This window comes from Mycteria americana, chromosome 1, assembly GCF_035582795.1.
Source record: "Mycteria americana isolate JAX WOST 10 ecotype Jacksonville Zoo and Gardens chromosome 1, USCA_MyAme_1.0, whole genome shotgun sequence".
Classification (NCBI taxonomy): Eukaryota; Metazoa; Chordata; class Aves; order Ciconiiformes; family Ciconiidae; genus Mycteria; species Mycteria americana.
In genome coordinates this window covers 86989284-87008298 of record NC_134365.1, presented here as the reverse complement: position 1 = coordinate 87008298, position 19015 = coordinate 86989284, and the positions used below count along the sequence as shown (strand labels likewise).

The 19015-nt window shown below is 41.3% G+C and overlaps 2 protein-coding genes across 2 annotated transcripts; one reads left to right on the top strand and one right to left on the bottom strand.

The window, feature by feature from the left end:
• Positions 1–5992: 5992 nt before the first annotated feature.
• Positions 5993–8696, bottom strand: LOC142404773 (epidermal differentiation-specific protein-like). The gene is made up of 2 exons (XM_075491777.1): positions 8578–8696; positions 5993–7035 (listed from the first exon to the last, which is right to left on the bottom strand). Exon 2 carries the CDS (start codon positions 6980–6982, stop codon positions 6446–6448), a length of 537 nt encoding a protein of 178 aa, XP_075347892.1. The 5' UTR covers positions 6983–7035; positions 8578–8696; the 3' UTR covers positions 5993–6445.
• A 5870-nt stretch (positions 8697–14566) lies between these two features.
• LOC142404772 (epidermal differentiation-specific protein-like) lies at positions 14567–17270 on the top strand. Its single transcript, XM_075491776.1, has 2 exons — positions 14567–14685; positions 16228–17270. Exon 2 carries the CDS (start codon positions 16281–16283, stop codon positions 16815–16817), a length of 537 nt encoding a protein of 178 aa, XP_075347891.1. The 5' UTR covers positions 14567–14685; positions 16228–16280; the 3' UTR covers positions 16818–17270.
• Positions 17271–19015: the final 1745 nt, after the last annotated feature.

Genomic DNA, 19015 nt, shown 5'->3' with positions numbered 1-19015 from the left:
AGACAAAGCACCAATTTAAGAGCGGTTTCTACTCCCATTAAAAGCCAAAATGTTGTCCCCAAAATTGGGGTTCATTTACCCGGTGTGCAAAATGCCAATATACACACAGAGCAGAGGTATTTTATTGTATATTTGCGCAGATATGGGTGCCTGTCCCAAGACAGCACACACACAGCCTTCAAATTAACAGTTATTTATACACAAAGCATTAACATATTCAACTTCCTAATACATACGCAGTATTCTTCTATTAAATGATTGGTTAAAATATCTTCGTCTAGCATGTAAATTATTACGCATGCTTAGTCGTTGTTCTTCAACCTCATCATTTGAGTCGGTGGTATAATTGGGGTAGGTGGTTCGTGAGTTGGTGGTCGTGATCTCCCCCTGCCGGAATTACCTTTCCCCTAGTTTCCTACTTTTTTGGCAGATCCAAGCGGTTCTTCATGGTTTAGTAACTAGAGTAGTAATACATAGTCACATTTCTGCTTTTCAACAGCTGCATCCTACTTATTAGACAAAGGTACATGTACAAGTTCCTATGGAGAAAGGGTAGGGCTCTACAGTGGATTCCTATAGCAGCATCAATCTTTAAGTGAATTTGTATATCTACATTTGATTATTACAACAAAAAGATTAGCTGAATGCTTATATGTTACACCCTAAAATGCTACATTACAAGAAACTTCAGGAAATGACATCAAAAAAGATGTTCTTGCATCTTCATTTTTTTCCATTGTACATATAAAACCATTCCATAATCTTCAATTCCTTCCTTACATGTTTTTTTTTTTCCACTGTGCTTCACTACATTCCAGTGCTGTCCAGTCTGTGCTTAATAAGCAGCTATAAATGCATTATTCTTGTATCCTTTAATACCACAACCATAAGCCATCCAGCTTTAGCTGTAACAATGCTAAAGCTTTACCATAGACATACTTGGGGTCTACACAGCCCTACACCTTAGCATAAGGCAGATTTCCTCCTCAGTCACCCATAGATAGCATAAAATTTTAAATGTTCATTTTGCTGATACTTGGAGCTTTAGAGACTCTTTTTGCTGATATACAGAATTTCTAAGTGTATTACTAGCTTGTTGCAGTGGAACTATCATAGATGCGAAAAGAGTAGAATGAAACTAAGATAACCTGACCTGAAACCAGGGCAAAGTTCACTGTATCATTAAACTTACACATCCTAGAATCATAGAATCATAGAATGGTTTGGGCTGGAAGGGACCTCTAAAGATCATCTAGTCCAGCCCCCTGTCATGGGCAGGGACATCTTTCACTAGGTCAGCTTGCTCAGAGCCCCGTCCAGCCTGACCATGATAGCCCCGTCCAGCCTGATAGCCCCGTCTAGCCCCTGACCAGCCCCGTCCAGCCTGACAGATACCATGATGGGACATCCACAACCTCTCTGGGCAACCTGCTCCAGTATCTCACCACCCCCATCATAAAAAATGTCTTCCCTATGTCCCATCTAAATCCACCCTCTTTCAGTTTAAAAGGCCCTGGTAAAAAGTCTCTCTCTGTCTTTCTTATAAGCCCCCTTTATGTATCAAAAGGCTGTGATAAGATCTCCCCAGAGCCTTCTGTTCTCCAGGCTGAACAACCCCAACTCTCTCAGCCTTTCTTCATAGGAGAGGTGTTCCATCCCTCTGACCATTTTCATGGCCCTCCTCTGGACCTGCTCTAACAGGTCCATGTCTCTTTTGTACTGGGAACTCCAGAGCTGGACGCAGTACTCCAGGTGGGGTCTCACCAGAGTGGAGTGGAGGGGCAGAATTATCTCCCTTGACCTGCTGGCCACACTGCTTTTTATGCAGCCCAGGATACAGTTGGCTTTCCAGGCTGCGAACGCACATTGCCAGCTCATGTCCAGTTTTTCATCCACCAGTACCCCCAAGTCCTTCTCCACAGAGCTGCTCTCAATCCATTCATTTCCCAGTCTGTACTGATCCTGGTGATTGCCCCAACCTCACGGTGCAGGACCTTGCACTTGGCCTTGTTGAACTTCATTAGGTTCATATGGGCCCACTCCTGAAGCTTGTCAAGGTCCCTCTGGATGGTCCCTTCCCTTCAGCGTATCAACTGCACCACTCAGCTTGGTGTCATCTGCAGACTTGCTGAGGGTGCACTCGGTCCCACTGTCTATGTCATGGATGAAGATATTAAATAGTACTGGTCCCAGTATGGATCCTTGAGGGACACCACTCTTTACTGGTTTCCATTGATCCTGATAAGGCCTATCACGTATTCACCATGTGCGTATCAGTAGCATAGCACTGATGCTGTAGAAGAAGGTACCAAGGATGCCATTCTTTAACCTAGAATTGAAGTCCTTCAGCAGGATCCTTCTCCTCTGGACAATGGGGCTGCAAAAATTGTGTTGCTGTATATGCAGCTGCTGAAGCTCTGTGGAGTTTCTCCTCAGACTGCCTCCAAACTTGTGGTGGAAATTAAAATTTGTGCTGCCTGAAGTTCTGTACATGTTCATTTCTGAGAGCTAATTGCTCCTGTGGGGTCATCTGAGTCTGGGTTGCTGTGCGAGCAGTTCTCATATGCCCAACAGTATCATATGCCCAACAGTAACTTCTGGTGTAAGTAAGGGGAAAAAAATAAACCAGGAAGTAAGAATAGAGATGTGATGTATGTGTTACATAATTTTGAAGAGAGGAAGAATATATTTTTGCAGTTAATGATTGTACACAGGGATTTAAATATTTCAGCTTTTATGCAATATTTTCTGAATGAAATTTGTATCTACAGTCCATAAGTCATGCCAAATGTAATTCTTTACTTTAAAGACCGCGGACTGAAGGACAGGCACCTGGTGTTCTGTCAGTCAAGAGTCGTGATCCATCAATGCATCAAGCCCAGCCATGAGCTGAGAGCTGAGTCAGTGTGAGGAATCTGCTCCAAGAAAGTTTTTCCGAAGAAACTGTTATCTAATCAGCAATGCCACATGGCATTGTTATGAAATAAGGTAAGTGGTTAATGTGTAATCATCACCCTGTTTCTGGGTAGATTAGATCGGACCTTAAGTCCAAGTTTTATATTCTGTGGTTATCCAAACACTCCTGAACTTGTTCTGTGGGCGTTTCTAACCAAGCAGAGAAAAGTTCAGCCTGTTTATGTATCACCTCTTAGTTATACCCATGGTGTTCGAGCCTTCTTCTCTAGACGTCTCCTTTCGGTATATCACAGGTTACAAGCCTTCCTTATGCAGCATTCTGTTCAAATGTTCATTTGCACTTCACTGTGGATTAGTAATCCCCTTTGTGAAAGTTTTTTACTGATTGTTTATTTTGGAAGCAATCATTTTATTCTGTTTTAGTACCATGCCTAGGTTAACAGAGTTTGGGGCCTCTAGATACCGTTTATCCCTGTGTTGACAGGCAGATTTAGATGCCAATGCTCTAGTCTTTCCTGAGCAAGAGTGTTATACAGTACTTTTTTATAGGGATGCACATCATGTGACAAGTACAGTAGGGAATGCCAGGGAGGGTGTTGTGTCCTTCTGAGATGCCTCTTAAAGCCTGCCACAAGCGTGGGGTGTGAGGAGGATCAGAGAATATGATTTCAAGGGCACTGCTAGCTGAGCAGTGTAGAAATTGCCTGCTAGTCTGCAGTGCACTGCACCCCAAGAGCAACTAGACTCCCCACCCCCAAAATAAAGAAAAGCCTCTCTCTGGTGACCAGAAGAACCAGACACAGGCAGGAATATGAGCTGGTTAAAATCAGACAGTAACAGCGACTTTGGGAGGTAATGTAATCTTTTCTTTGCCCAAGAGAAACAGGGAAAACTCAGAGATAACAATTCAGAGACATCCTGGCTGTAAATAAATTTCCAATTATATATGCCAAGAAAATAAGAGAATACCTTCTTTCTTCTTTAGGAAATGGCATTTTTCACAAAGGAAATATCATTAAGTGTAATTCCCAGGAAAGATAATTAGAGACATCCTAAATAATTTCTCTCCTATTAACAGTGCCTATGTAATGTCATTATTATGCTGAGATACTGAAAAACGTCCCTCAGACATGACCAAGGCAATTCAATAGGACTTCCAAAATAATTTCTTCCACAAATTGCTTTGGGCAGAAGATGACAATTGCTGCTTGATTTGCCACTCCAAAAGGTATTAATATTGGAGAGTTGCATTAATACAGGGAACAAAATCATAATGTGCATTGGTGTTTTGCAGCTTTGTTATATATGGCACAAAGCACTGTGCTTTGGAAGTCATCTAACGGCAACAATACAGAGCTCTGCACAGTCTAATTTACCTTATTGAGAAGGCTGAAAACACTGCATACTATATACCCACTGATACGATTGCTACAGCCCACATTTGAACATGCTAGTGTTTGCTTTCCTCCTCCTAATACACTATCTCCTTTCTTTGGGGAGAGCTGGCTTTATCTGGAGAGCCCTCAGTGTTTCCAAGTTATTTTGGCCTAGAGTAGGGTAAAATGCTCCATGTTCATTGAACTGAATTTTGAAATCCCATTAAAATAAGATCTTTGGTGAACAAAGCAAGGAAGCTGAAATTGACTGCAAAGCAGTAAGTGTCCCAAAACGCATGGAGCCTGAGCTATCACCATTGCATCCGCCCACATGAGCCTAGCAGAGGAACACAAGTGGCTGATATGTTAGCACAGCCTGCAGTGTTTGTTTCAAAATGGGAACAAAGCCCAGCAGATGATAGCGCAGCATGTTCTGGGCTTCATTTTTAGCCATAAATACAAGAAAATTGTGGCAAACAGGAGCTTAGCACAGAGCTAGATAAACATTGCAATGGGGAGCTGCATGACAGCTGTCATAATACATGGCTCGGAGAGTGCAGCTGCTGTTAACGCAGAACTGCAACTGTGTGCTCTCCGGATAAAATTGTACATGGGAAAACAGTTCTTGAAATAGCTAGTGATCCCACATCTGCAAAAAGGCCTTGCATAGTTCATATTCCAAATGCCATTATTTTGAAGTTGACTCTGTCATGTAGCTTTTAATGCACTGCTTTGGAGGTAAAGAGTAAACATACAGAGTCGCAATCCTGCAGGAACGCTGAACAGTAAGTCATTTTCCAGGCTGTTCTGGGGCTTGCAAAACACTGAACTACAGATGCTTCAGCAACCCTTCTCCTGCAGCTTGCCGCTTCTTGCAGCTTGCATCTTCATCCTCCATTTGCCTCTTTGCCCTATGAAAGATCTAGTTTGTGTCCTGTGATGCCCATGGAATTGGTAAAGGACAAAGAAAGGCCTGCTGGAATTCCTCACATGCTTGAGGTAGTGGTAACCCCTGGCACTGCTTGGTGTGTTGGAGGGCCCTGAGCTACCTGATCTAGTATTTAGGTCTGGCCTGTGGTAGAACATACCATGTGGTGACTCTCGAGATTGTTACAACGGTAAAACGCCGTTACAATGTAAAATTACAATTAAGGTAACTGTAGAAGAAAGGGATTTTCCCATTCTGATTGAAACATTGTGATTTCAAAATGATACCTCATCTCATATCAAGATAAAAAAGGTTTAAAAAAATCAGACAGGTTTTCCTATTGTGATCAGCTAATCAATCAATTCAAATTTATCAATACTTTCTGTTTGATTACATATTTGAGGGCAGTAGAAGACTATATCATTAGTATAATCAATACCTGGAGATACAATCAATCTTGTGATAATTAAGTAAAGTCTCTGGGTGAGAGTTTGGCGAGGATCTCAGCAATACTCAGCACACTCACCAAGACTTTAAGTCTGGTTGAGTCAAGCCTGAACCCAATGTTTCTGACAAGTGAGAATGGAAGGTGACAAAACCTTTCTGGAGAGATCCATGAAAAATGTTTACAAGTGACTGTGTGAACCATTCTCTGAATACATAGAGATATCTCATCATGAAAGGGCAATATTTATCTATATTAAACCACAAACAATACATAAAATAGACTTATTGTTGCTTTCAATAGCTTCTTTAATGGCAACAACACAAAGTGGAATACAAAATATGGCAGAGGCCATGGTAAAGCAAGAGCATTGTAAAACAGATTACAACGTAAGTGATGCTGGTTATATACTCACATTTTGTTTATGCATCTAGCAACAGAAGCAACATGCCATGCTTTTACATTACATAGTACAGGACATCAGAATGTCAACTGCGGGTGCAAGAGGTTACACACCCCCGGCATGTCTCTTATCTTTGAGTCTCTTTCATTTGACCAAATATGATAGTTCTTGCATTCGTGAGGATTATGGGGAGGGAGAACAGTGCAAGGCAGGATCGAGAAATACGGATCTGCAGTGCAGCATGAAAGAGAGCTCTCCCATTCAGTGTGGGCATTCTGTGGCACAGGGCAAAAAAGCAATACAAGCATAGACAGAGATCTAGGTCTCAAATTTCTTGCTGGGGCTGCATCTTCCCTCAGTGTTGCAGAATTTGCAGTCTAACAGCCACAGCTGTTGCCAGGGAGAAGTGGACGCAGAAATGAAAGCTTGTCATTGAAATTGATTTCATTGTAATTTGGAAGGTTTTCATGTTCTCGCGCAATGTAACAAAAACCACTTCCATCGCTGTGTTCACACAACAGCCAGGCACCTCTCTGGACTTTGTGAGAAGATATGATGTCATTGTCGTGTCCCCTGGCCAGATTTGTTGCTTCTCTTATCACCCTGCTCTTCCCTTGATATTGGGCATGTTCATAGAGAGTGATCTGGGGATGGTGCAGATTTTCAGTAATAATCTGCAGAGAAGTGATCTTATCATTCATCTCTTTACCAACAAAGCTATGTTCTCCCTCCTCAAATACCAGTAACTGGCCTGTATAGTTCAGGTGCTCATAAGCCACCCAAGGCTGGCCAATTACTTTCACTGAGGAGACACAATCATTCCAATCTACATCTTTTAGATTGGCAACGTCACTGGTGAATTCTTTGGAGTAACCCTGGAAGTTGGCATGCTCATAAATGATGATTTTTCCCATCTCAGAAGGACTTCCGTAGTTTGGATTTCTTGCTGTAGGAGCTGGATGACAGCCTGCAGAAAGGGAAAACAGAAAATAATCAATGCTTGTAAGAAGCCTTTTTGCACCAGACACAAAATGCTGGAGAGGGGAAAAAAAAAAGGAAAAAAGGAAAAGTAAATCATTTTTAGCAGAGGCTAAATATAGCAGCAGCTGGAAAAGAGTGAGGGCATGACATATAAATTTGAATTTGGAAGAAAAAAGTAAAATGAGATATGTACAGCAAAACTGTCCAGTTTTACTTAGTTGTGTATGTTGGTTTATGTATATGTGTGAGGGACATCTGAGCATTTAGTTTAACATCTTATTGGTATATTCTAAATAATAATGAAATAAAATACATAACTGGTGATAAATCTTTCAGTTGATAATTGACACTGCATTTGAGAATTATTTTAGAAATTGGCGTTCATTGTTTGGACTAGATTTCATGATCCACATAACATTACAAGTAAAGAAGTAGTGAGACATTCAATTAATTTCTAAATGAAAGTGCATTTTGTACGGTAAACAGGAAAAAAATCTATTCTGTTAAGACCAGAGCTGAACTTTTACAGTCACTGAAATACCTAATTTCTCTTTTTATATGAAATTCTGTTGAAATCAAGAGATTCCTGTTCTTGACATAAGCTGAGAAGCAATCAAGTTCAAAGCATCAGCTCTTTGAGTCAGACTGAATTTCAGGTTGTAAGTGTCTTTTTGTAGCACTGTTACAAATACTCATATCTAATTCCACACAAAGTCATCTGGAATCAAAGAACCGCAGTATTTATTAGTAACAGCTGCAGGAACAGAAACAAGCTACCAATTAAGATAACAGCTCCCTTATAATCACATAACACATAACAACTCCCTTATAATCACATAACACATAACTCCCTTATAATCACATAACAGGCATCGAAGCAAAGTTTTAGATTTCAGGGCAAATATATCTGAGGGAAAGAAGCAGTTACTCTAGTTGATTCTGGGAAGGGATGGGAGAAGATCAGATCTGCCCAAGTAAGATTAAAAGTCAGGCTAAAATTGCAAGACCTGAGCAACATAATCAACATTAAAAAAAAATCTCACTTAAATCTCACTTTTTAAAAAAAAATCTCACTATGTGATTAAAAACTTTTAAGCATTTTTTCACAGTTATAATTGAATTTATGGAGGCTGTGGCTACCTGAACTTTAATTGATTGATTGATTGAGCATTAGTATAATGACCTTCTACCTGTAGAAAAAGTAATAATAATAAGCCAGTTAATTTTGCTGACACAACATAAAGATCCTATGCCCAAGATTAATTTGTAAAATATTCTCACTTTCACCCCTTGGAATTTTGTAGCAATGGTTCTCTCCACCCTCTCCTTTTGTAAGGTATGTTTATCCTGCAGCTGTCTTCTCATCATCTAAAAGATGTGTTAAGTGTCTGCAAATACAGACATCAGATCCTCACAAACATGTTGCAGCTCTCATCCCAACACTTAAACCTCTTTCTCTTCAACTGCATTTCACAGTAGCTGCCCAAGAAGCCATTGAAAGTCTTCATGTAAAAAGTGTGCATCTCACCTTGATGTCAGCTTCTCGGATGGGGAGAGCTGATGGCACTTCCTCCGGTCCGGTGCTGCTGTTTGCAAGAGGCGGCTCACTTGCCTACATTTATAGCTTGCACAGAAGTCTTGTGAAACACCCCATTCAACAGAACTGGGAAGTGGCCAATATTACCCTCAGGAATCAAAAATCTTTAACTATTATTTTGATTTTGATCTTCCTACAACCAGCCATCTCGTTGCTCTGGTTCAAAAGTCCATTGAAGAGTGAGCATCTTGATAAACCTTAGAGCTTTGATTCTTGTTTGTCTTTATTCTCCAGAAGCCAGCTGAATCACAGTAATAAAAACACTTCAAAGTATTTTGTGACACATGGGCTGTAGAATTTTTTTGCTTGCTGCAGTTTACATTTTTGCTTACCTGGGAAGCACATCTAATACAGAACGTTACTTTTCCAAAGGGTTTCTATGTGAGATATCTAGGTGACAGAGGTGTGTTGCCGTGAAAAGCCGAAATCAGAACTCAATAGTCGGGATGACTATTAAGCAGGTATTCTTTATTGCAGCGCTGGGCAGCACTGGGGATCGCTCCGCCACAAGTGCTCCGCCAGGTTAGCGCAACACATCAGTTCATATACAGAAAAATCATACATATTCATCAGATTTCTTGAAAAGGGCAGTTTTATGGTGATGAGTTCCCGGAATTCATTTACATAGTCCAAGCATGCGCAGTAAAATTAGGGTTAGGGTCTTTTCACCCTCCCGGTGGTCTTCCATAGCCTTCCTCACGTTGTCCAGTAGTTGAACTTTGGGCTTCCTTTGTCCATATATAGTCATTGAGTTAGCTCATCAGTCCTTCGGCCTTGGAATGTTACAAGGGGATCGATTTAAGCTAGTTCTTTGGTGCTTATCTTTGGCACAATCGTCCTGAGTTCCTGTTATCAGTGATTTAATTAGGAAGCCTAACGAGCTTGCTCAAGGCCTGCTTAGTCCTATCAGGTAAGAAGTCACAGGAAATGTCCCACCATCAACTCTGCTCAGCAGGTAACCAAAACTATCTTTGCAGGGGAAGAGAACAAAAGAGAACAAGGATGCGAGTGAAAGTAAAAAAATGCAAGTCTATGTCTTAGTCAGGGATTGTCAGGGATTTAACCCTTTCAGGTGGCATTTAAGTAGCTTTTTTGTAAATTCACTTTCCCCCTTCCCACCTACGTTTGAGCAGCCACAGGGATGCAGAGCTGGTAAAGCAGGGCAAGGAGGCCCTAGCAGAGCTGCAGTGGCAATATTTTTGCTTATTTTCATATTGCAGGTTTACTCTGTAATATATTTTCAGACATGTTAATTGGCTAGCATACTGGCAAACTGTACTACAGTGGGAGGAAACAATGGGATCTTCATTAGTTCAAGAGCAATCCAGATCCTGCAAATAGCCACAGCAGTAACAAGAATAGACTTGCTTTAAAGGCTTATTTTGCCTTAGTCATCTCCGAATTTTGAAATCAAGCAACAGTCTGATGAATTATAACAACTGTGTAAAAAAATGAACAAGCTGCACTGCCAGTGAAAGCAAATGAGCGACTGTTTAGCTTCACAGAAAGATATAGGTGGTGTAACCAAATGTAACCAAAGTGATTAGTTTGTTGTGTGGTCTTTTGTAACTAAGGTAATAGAATCAACAGAGAGATAGGAGCAGGATAGACAATACTTTCATGTTGTATTTATACATCTATGGCTATGGATATGCTGCTATGCCCAAAGACAATAGGACAAGAAGCAGCACAGACATGTTGCTATGCTCCCAGTACAGCCCCAGCCCATCTTGACAATGAGCCGAGGAGTGGTTAGAATAATTGGTTTGTGTTAGAACAGGAATAAGGGTGCCAATCATTGTTAGGGACCATGCACAATGAAGAAGGGAAGCAAGCTACATAAGCAAGGTGATATTGCGCATGTGCAGAAGAAAGGGGTCAACTAAAGGACACACCTGTACGACCACCAAGGACCACCAGAGACCCCCACGGAAGCCCCTTGGAGTTCAAGGACACATGCGTAATGACCATGCAAATATGATAATTAGTTCTGGGAAACAGAATGAATATGCATGATCATTCCAGGAAATTTGATGCATATGTATGTAGTCAAACAATATAAGTTTTGGTTGATGTAACCTATGGTATGCACACTTGGTGGAGCGATCCCCCGCGCATCTGGCGCCGTAATAAAGAATGCCTGCTTCTTAATGCTACATTGGTGTTAAGGAGTTTGATTCCTGATTTTGGTGACAGTGGGAAGGGACCTCTGGAGGTCTTGAGTCCAACCCCCCCTCCTCATAGCTGTGCTGAATCTAAACCTACCTGCGGCTGCTCAGCGCCTTGCCCAGGTGACTCCTGAACATCTCCAAGGCTGGAAATTGCCCAGCCTCTCCAGGTGCTGAACTACCCTCGGAGGAAAGTGTTCCCTCCCTTACCACCAGATGTGAGAAAGCTCGCAACAAGGACTCAGAGGAGATTTAGTGGTTATCGGAGCAAGCAAATCAAATATGCATAATCTCAGTAGCGGTAGATCTCAAATATACCTTGGATCTGGGCAGACTGGCCGGGCACTGTGTGCAGTCCTCTGAGAGGAACCAAGGAGGCAGGGGCTACGAGCCAGTTTTTCATACAACAGAACTCCTGAGAAAGAAAATACGTAGTTGTGCTTACAGCTACGGCGCAGATGCTGCTTTAGGCTGTCATTAGACATAATGACCTCAAGGGGCAACAGAACTAAGCTAGCACAAAAATACATGGGTTTTTTTCTACATGGTTCATTCTTTTGCTGCTCTGCAGAGGCTGGAAGCAGAGCAATTGAAATTTGCATTCTGGGGTTTGGAGGAGAGAAGCAGGACCTCACTTTCTAGCAGCAGCTAGATGTGAAATGAGCTGTGCTGTACTGCCAATCGGACCTTTACAGCATGGTTTCATGTGTTGCAGTGAGCTCACCCTGGAAAGGGGAAGGCCCCATTGCACTCCTGAACCATTGTTTCCATCATCTGATAAGAGAAGAGAGAATGACAACACCAACAGGAGGAATGTTTGGAAGAGGGACTAAAACAGCCTAGAATAGGATGGATTTATGCTGCCATTGAACAACATTTATTCACCTTAGCTTGCTAGTATATTTTACTCATGAAATTATTTAGTTGTGTTTCTGGAAAAAAAAAGTTTTTTTAATAATTTTTTAATATGGTGCTTTATGTACAAGGAAGTAAGCCACTGAACAAAGCAGAATACCACAGGGTGGGACTAGGAGTTTGAGATCAGAAATATTTATGGCTTTAACCCTTTCAACCCCACAAAAAATCCCCTAAGCCATAAATATTTCTGAAAGAAGCCCTGCTGGTCAAATGTTGCCCCTTGAGGTCATTATGTCTAATGACAGCCTAAAGCAGCATCTGCGCCGTAGCTGTAAGCACAACTACGTATTTTCTTTCTCAGGAGTTCTGTTGTATGAAAAACTGGCTCGTAGCCCCTGCCTCCTTGGTTCCTCTCAGAGGACTGCACACAGTGCCCGGCCAGTCTGCCCAGATCCAAGGTATATTTGAGATCTACCGCTACTGAGATTATGCATATTTGATTTGCTTGCTCCGATAACCACTAAATCTCCTCTGAGTCCTTGTTGCGAGCTTTCTCACATCTGGTGGTAAGGGAGGGAACACTTTCCTCCGAGGGTAGTTCAGCACCTGGAGAGGCTGGGCAATTTCCAGCCTTGGAGATGTTCAGGAGTCACCTGGGCAAGGCGCTGAGCAGCCGCAGGTAGGTTTAGATTCAGCACAGCTATGAGGAGGGGGGGTTGGACTCAAGACCTCCAGAGGTCCCTTCCCACTGTCACCAAAATCAGGAATCAAACTCCTTAACACCAATGTAGCATTAAGAAGCAGGCATTCTTTATTACGGCGCCAGATGCGCGGGGGATCGCTCCACCAAGTGTGCATACCATAGGTTACATCAACCAAAACTTATATTGTTTGACTACATACATATGCATCAAATTTCCTGGAATGATCATGCATATTCATTCTGTTTCCCAGAACTAATTATCATATTTGCATGGTCATTACGCATGTGTCCTTGAACTCCAAGGGGCTTCCGTGGGGGTCTCTGGTGGTCCTTGGTGGTCGTACAGGTGTGTCCTTTAGTTGACCCCTTTCTTCTGCACATGCGCAATATCACCTTGCTTATGTAGCTTGCTTCCCTTCTTCATTGTGCATGGTCCCTAACAATGATTGGCACCCTTATTCCTGTTCTAACACAAACCAATTATTCTAACCACTCCTCGGCTCATTGTCAAGATGGGCTGGGGCTGTACTGGGAGCATAGCAACATGTCTGTGCTGCTTCTTGTCCTATTGTCTTTGGGCATAGCAGCATATCCATAGCCATAGATGTATAAATACAACATGAAAGTATTGTCTATCCTGCTCCTATCTCTCTGTTGATTCTATTACCTTAGTTACAAAAGACCACACAACAAACTAATCACTTTGGTTACATTTGGTTACACCACCTATATCTTTCTGTGAAGCTAAACAGTCGCTCATTTGCTTTCACTGGCAGTGCAGCTTGTTCATTTTTTTACACAGTTGTTATAATTCATCAGACTGTTGCTTGATTTCAAAATTCGGAGATGACTAAGGCAAAATAAGCCTTTAAAGCAAGTCTATTCTTGTTACTGCTGTGGCTATTTGCAGGATCTGGATTGCTCTTGAACTAATGAAGATCCCATTGTTTCCTCCCACTGTAGTACAGTTTGCCAGTATGCTAGCCAATTAACATGTCTGAAAATATATTACAGAGTAAACCTGCAATATGAAAATAAGCAAAAATATTGCCACTGCAGCTCTGCTAGGGCCTCCTTGCCCTGCTTTACCAGCTCTGCATCCCTGTGGCTGCTCAAACGTAGGTGGGAAGGGGGAAAGTGAATTTACAAAAAAGCTACTTAAATGCCACCTGAAAGGGTTAAATCCCTGACAATCCCTGACTAAGACATAGACTTGCATTTTTTTACTTTCACTCGCATCCTTGTTCTCTTTTGTTCTCTTCCCCTGCAAAGATAGTTTTGGTTACCTGCTGAGCAGAGTTGATGGTGGGACATTTCCTGTGACTTCTTACCTGATAGGACTAAGCAGGCCTTGAGCAAGCTCGTTAGGCTTCCTAATTAAATCACTGATAACAGGAACTCAGGACGATTGTGCCAAAGATAAGCACCAAAGAACTAGCTTAAATCGATCCCCTTGTAACATTCCAAGGCCGAAGGACTGATGAGCTAACTCAATGACTATATATGGACAAAGGAAGCCCAAAGTTCAACTACTGGACAACGTGAGGAAGGCTATGGAAGACCACCGGGAGGGTGAAAAGACCCTAACCCTAATTTTACTGCGCATGCTTGGACTATGTAAATGAATTCCGGGAACTCATCACCATAAAACTGCCCTTTTCAAGAAATCTGATGAATATGTATGATTTTTCTGTATATGAACTGATGTGTTGCGCTAACCTGGCGGAGCACTTGTGGCGGAGCGATCCCCAGTGCTGCCCAGCGCTGCAATAAAGAATACCTGCTTAATAGTCATCCCGACTATTGAGTTCTGATTTCGGCTTTTCACGGCAACACACCTCTGTCACCTAGATATCTCACATAGAAACCCTTTGGAAAAGTAACGTTCTGTATTAGATGTGCTTCCCAGGTAAGCAAAAATGTAAACTGCAGCAAGCAAAAAAATTCTACAGCCCATGTGTCACAAAATACTTTGAAGTGTTTTTATTACTGTGATTCAGCTGGCTTCTGGAGAATAAAGACAAACAAGAATCAAAGCTCTAAGGTTTATCAAGATGCTCACTCTTCAATGGACTTTTGAACCAGAGCAACGAGATGGCTGGTTGTAGGAAGATCAAAATCAAAATAATAGTTAAAGATTTTTGATTCCTGAGGGTAATATTGGCCACTTCCCAGTTCTGTTGAATGGGGTGTTTCACAAGACTTCTGTGCAAGCTATAAATGTAGGCAAGTGAGCCGCCTCTTGCAAACAGCAGCACCGGACCGGAGGAAGTGCCATCAGCTCTCCCCATCCGAGAAGCTGACATCAAGGTGAGATGCACACTTTTTACATGAAGACTTTCAATGGCTTCTTGGGCAGCTACTGTGAAATGCAGTTGAAGAGAAAGAGGTTTAAGTGTTGGGATGAGAGCTGCAACATGTTTGTGAGGATCTGATGTCTGTATTTGCAGACACTTAACACATCTTTTAGATGATGAGAAGACAGCTGCAGGATAAACATACCTTACAAAAGGAGAGGGTGGAGAGAACCATTGCTACAAAATTCCAAGGGGTGAAAGTGAGAATATTTTACAAATTAATCTTGGGCATAGGATCTTTATGTTGTGTCAGCAAAATTAACTGGCTTATTATTATTACTTTTTCTACAGGTAGAAGGTCATTATACTAATGCTCAATCAATCAATCAATTAAAGTTCAGGTAGCCACAGCCTCCATAAATTCAATTATAACTGTGAAAAAATGCTTAAAAGTTTTTAATCACATAGTGAGATTTTTTTTTAAAAAGTGAGATTTAAGTGAGATTTTTTTTTAATGTTGATTATGTTGCTCAGGTCTTGCAATTTTAGCCTGACTTTTAATCTTACTTGGGCAGATCTGATCTTCTCCCATCCCTTCCCAGAATCAACTAGAGTAACTGCTTCTTTCCCTCAGATATATTTGCCCTGAAATCTAAAACTTTGCTTCGATGCCTGTTATGTGATTATAAGGGAGTTATGTGTTATGTGATTATAAGGGAGTTGTTATGTGTTATGTGATTATAAGGGAGCTGTTATCTTAATTGGTAGCTTGTTTCTGTTCCTGCAGCTGTTACTAATAAATACTGCGGTTCTTTGATTCCAGATGACTTTGTGTGGAATTAGATATGAGTATTTGTAACAGTGCTACAAAAAGACACTTACAACCTGAAATTCAGTCTGACTCAAAGAGCTGATGCTTTGAACTTGATTGCTTCTCAGCTTATGTCAAGAACAGGAATCTCTTGATTTCAACAGAATTTCATATAAAAAGAGAAATTAGGTATTTCAGTGACTGTAAAAGTTCAGCTCTGGTCTTAACAGAATAGATTTTTTTCCTGTTTACCGTACAAAATGCACTTTCATTTAGAAATTAATTGAATGTCTCACTACTTCTTTACTTGTAATGTTATGTGGATCATGAAATCTAGTCCAAACAATGAACGCCAATTTCTAAAATAATTCTCAAATGCAGTGTCAATTATCAACTGAAAGATTTATCACCAGTTATGTATTTTATTTCATTATTATTTAGAATATACCAATAAGATGTTAAACTAAATGCTCAGATGTCCCTCACACATATACATAAACCAACATACACAACTAAGTAAAACTGGACAGTTTTGCTGTACATATCTCATTTTACTTTTTTCTTCCAAATTCAAATTTATATGTCATGCCCTCACTCTTTTCCAGCTGCTGCTATATTTAGCCTCTGCTAAAAATGATTTACTTTTCCTTTTTTCCTTTTTTTTTTCCCCTCTCCAGCATTTTGTGTCTGGTGCAAAAAGGCTTCTTACAAGCATTGATTATTTTCTGTTTTCCCTTTCTGCAGGCTGTCATCCAGCTCCTACAGCAAGAAATCCAAACTACGGAAGTCCTTCTGAGATGGGAAAAATCATCATTTATGAGCATGCCAACTTCCAGGGTTACTCCAAAGAATTCACCAGTGACGTTGCCAATCTAAAAGATGTAGATTGGAATGATTGTGTCTCCTCAGTGAAAGTAATTGGCCAGCCTTGGGTGGCTTATGAGCACCTGAACTATACAGGCCAGTTACTGGTATTTGAGGAGGGAGAACATAGCTTTGTTGGTAAAGAGATGAATGATAAGATCACTTCTCTGCAGATTATTACTGAAAATCTGCACCATCCCCAGATCACTCTCTATGAACATGCCCAATATCAAGGGAAGAGCAGGGTGATAAGAGAAGCAACAAATCTGGCCAGGGGACACGACAATGACATCATATCTTCTCACAAAGTCCAGAGAGGTGCCTGGCTGTTGTGTGAACACAGCGATGGAAGTGGTTTTTGTTACATTGCGCGAGAACATGAAAACCTTCCAAATTACAATGAAATCAATTTCAATGACAAGCTTTCATTTCTGCGTCCACTTCTCCCTGGCAACAGCTGTGGCTGTTAGACTGCAAATTCTGCAACACTGAGGGAAGATGCAGCCCCAGCAAGAAATTTGAGACCTAGATCTCTGTCTATGCTTGTATTGCTTTTTTGCCCTGTGCCACAGAATGCCCACACTGAATGGGAGAGCTCTCTTTCATGCTGCACTGCAGATCCGTATTTCTCGATCCTGCCTTGCACTGTTCTCCCTCCCCATAATCCTCACGAATGCAAGAACTATCATATTTGGTCAAATGAAAGAGACTCAAAGATAAGAGACATGCCGGGGGTGTGTAACCTCTTGCACCCGCAGTTGACATTCTGATGTCCTGTACTATGTAATGTAAAAGCATGGCATGTTGCTTCTGTTGCTAGATGCATAAACAAAATGTGAGTATATAACCAGCATCACTTACGTTGTAATCTGTTTTACAATGCTCTTGCTTTACCATGGCCTCTGCCATATTTTGTATTCCACTTTGTGTTGTTGCCATTAAAGAAGCTATTGAAAGCAACAATAAGTCTATTTTATGTATTGTTTGTGGTTTAATATAGATAAATATTGCCCTTTCATGATGAGATATCTCTATGTATTCAGAGAATGGTTCACACAGTCACTTGTAAACATTTTTCATGGATCTCTCCAGAAAGGTTTTGTCACCTTCCATTCTCACTTGTCAGAAACATTGGGTTCAGGCTTGACTCAACCAGACTTAAAGTCTTGGTGAGTGTGCTGAGTATTGCTGAGATCCTCGCCAAACTCTCACCCAGAGACTTTACTTAATTATCACAAGATTGATTGTATCTCCAGGTATTGATTATACTAATGATATAGTCTTCTACTGCCCTCAAATATGTAATCAAACAGAAAGTATTGATAAATTTGAATTGATTGATTAGCTGATCACAATAGGAAAACCTGTCTGATTTTTTTAAACCTTTTTTATCTTGATATGAGATGAGGTATCATTTTGAAATCACAATGTTTCAATCAGAATGGGAAAATCCCTTTCTTCTACAGTTACCTTAATTGTAATTTTACATTGTAACGGCGTTTTACCGTTGTAACAATCTCGAGAGTCACCACATGGTATGTTCTACCACAGGCCAGACCTAAATACTAGATCAGGTAGCTCAGGGCCCTCCAACACACCAAGCAGTGCCAGGGGTTACCACTACCTCAAGCATGTGAGGAATTCCAGCAGGCCTTTCTTTGTCCTTTACCAATTCCATGGGCATCACAGGACACAAACTAGATCTTTCATAGGGCAAAGAGGCAAATGGAGGATGAAGATGCAAGCTGCAAGAAGCGGCAAGCTGCAGGAGAAGGGTTGCTGAAGCATCTGTAGTTCAGTGTTTTGCAAGCCCCAGAACAGCCTGGAAAATGACTTACTGTTCAGCGTTCCTGCAGGATTGCGACTCTGTATGTTTACTCTTTACCTCCAAAGCAGTGCATTAAAAGCTACATGACAGAGTCAACTTCAAAATAATGGCATTTGGAATACGAACTATGCAAGGCCTTTTTGCAGATGTGGGATCACTAGCTATTTCAAGAACTGTTTTCCCATGTACAATTTTATCCGGAGAGCACACAGTTGCAGTTCTGCGTTAACAGCAGCTGCACTCTCCGAGCCATGTATTATGACAGCTGTCATGCAGCTCCCCATTGCAATGTTTATCTAGCTCTGTGCTAAGCTCCTGTTTGCCACAATTTTCTTGTATTTATGGCTAAAAATGAAGCCCAGAACATGCTGCGCTATCATCTGCTGGGCTTTGTTCCCATTTTGAAACAAACACTGCAGGCTGTGCTAACATATCAGCCACTTGTGTTCCTCTGCTAGGCTCATGTGGGCGGATGCAATGGTGATAGCTCAGGCTCCATGCGTTTTGGGACACTTACTGCTTTGCAGTCAATTTCAGCTTCCTTGCTTTGTTCACCAAAGATCTTATTTTAATGGGATTTCAAAATTCAGTTCAATGAACATGGAGCATTTTACCCTACTCTAGGCCAAAATAACTTGGAAACACTGAGGGCTCTCCAGATAAAGCCAGCTCTCCCCAAAGAAAGGAGATAGTGTATTAGGAGGAGGAAAGCAAACACTAGCATGTTCAAATGTGGGCTGTAGCAATCGTATCAGTGGGTATATAGTATGCAGTGTTTTCAGCCTTCTCAATAAGGTAAATTAGACTGTGCAGAGCTCTGTATTGTTGCCGTTAGATGAC

Excerpts from the sequence above, each read along its gene's own strand:
- LOC142404773 (XM_075491777.1), bottom strand. The coding sequence starts at position 6,982 with ATGGGAAAAATCATCATTTATGAGCATGCCAACTTCCAGGGTTACTCC.
- LOC142404772 (XM_075491776.1), top strand. The coding sequence starts at position 16,281 with ATGGGAAAAATCATCATTTATGAGCATGCCAACTTCCAGGGTTACTCC.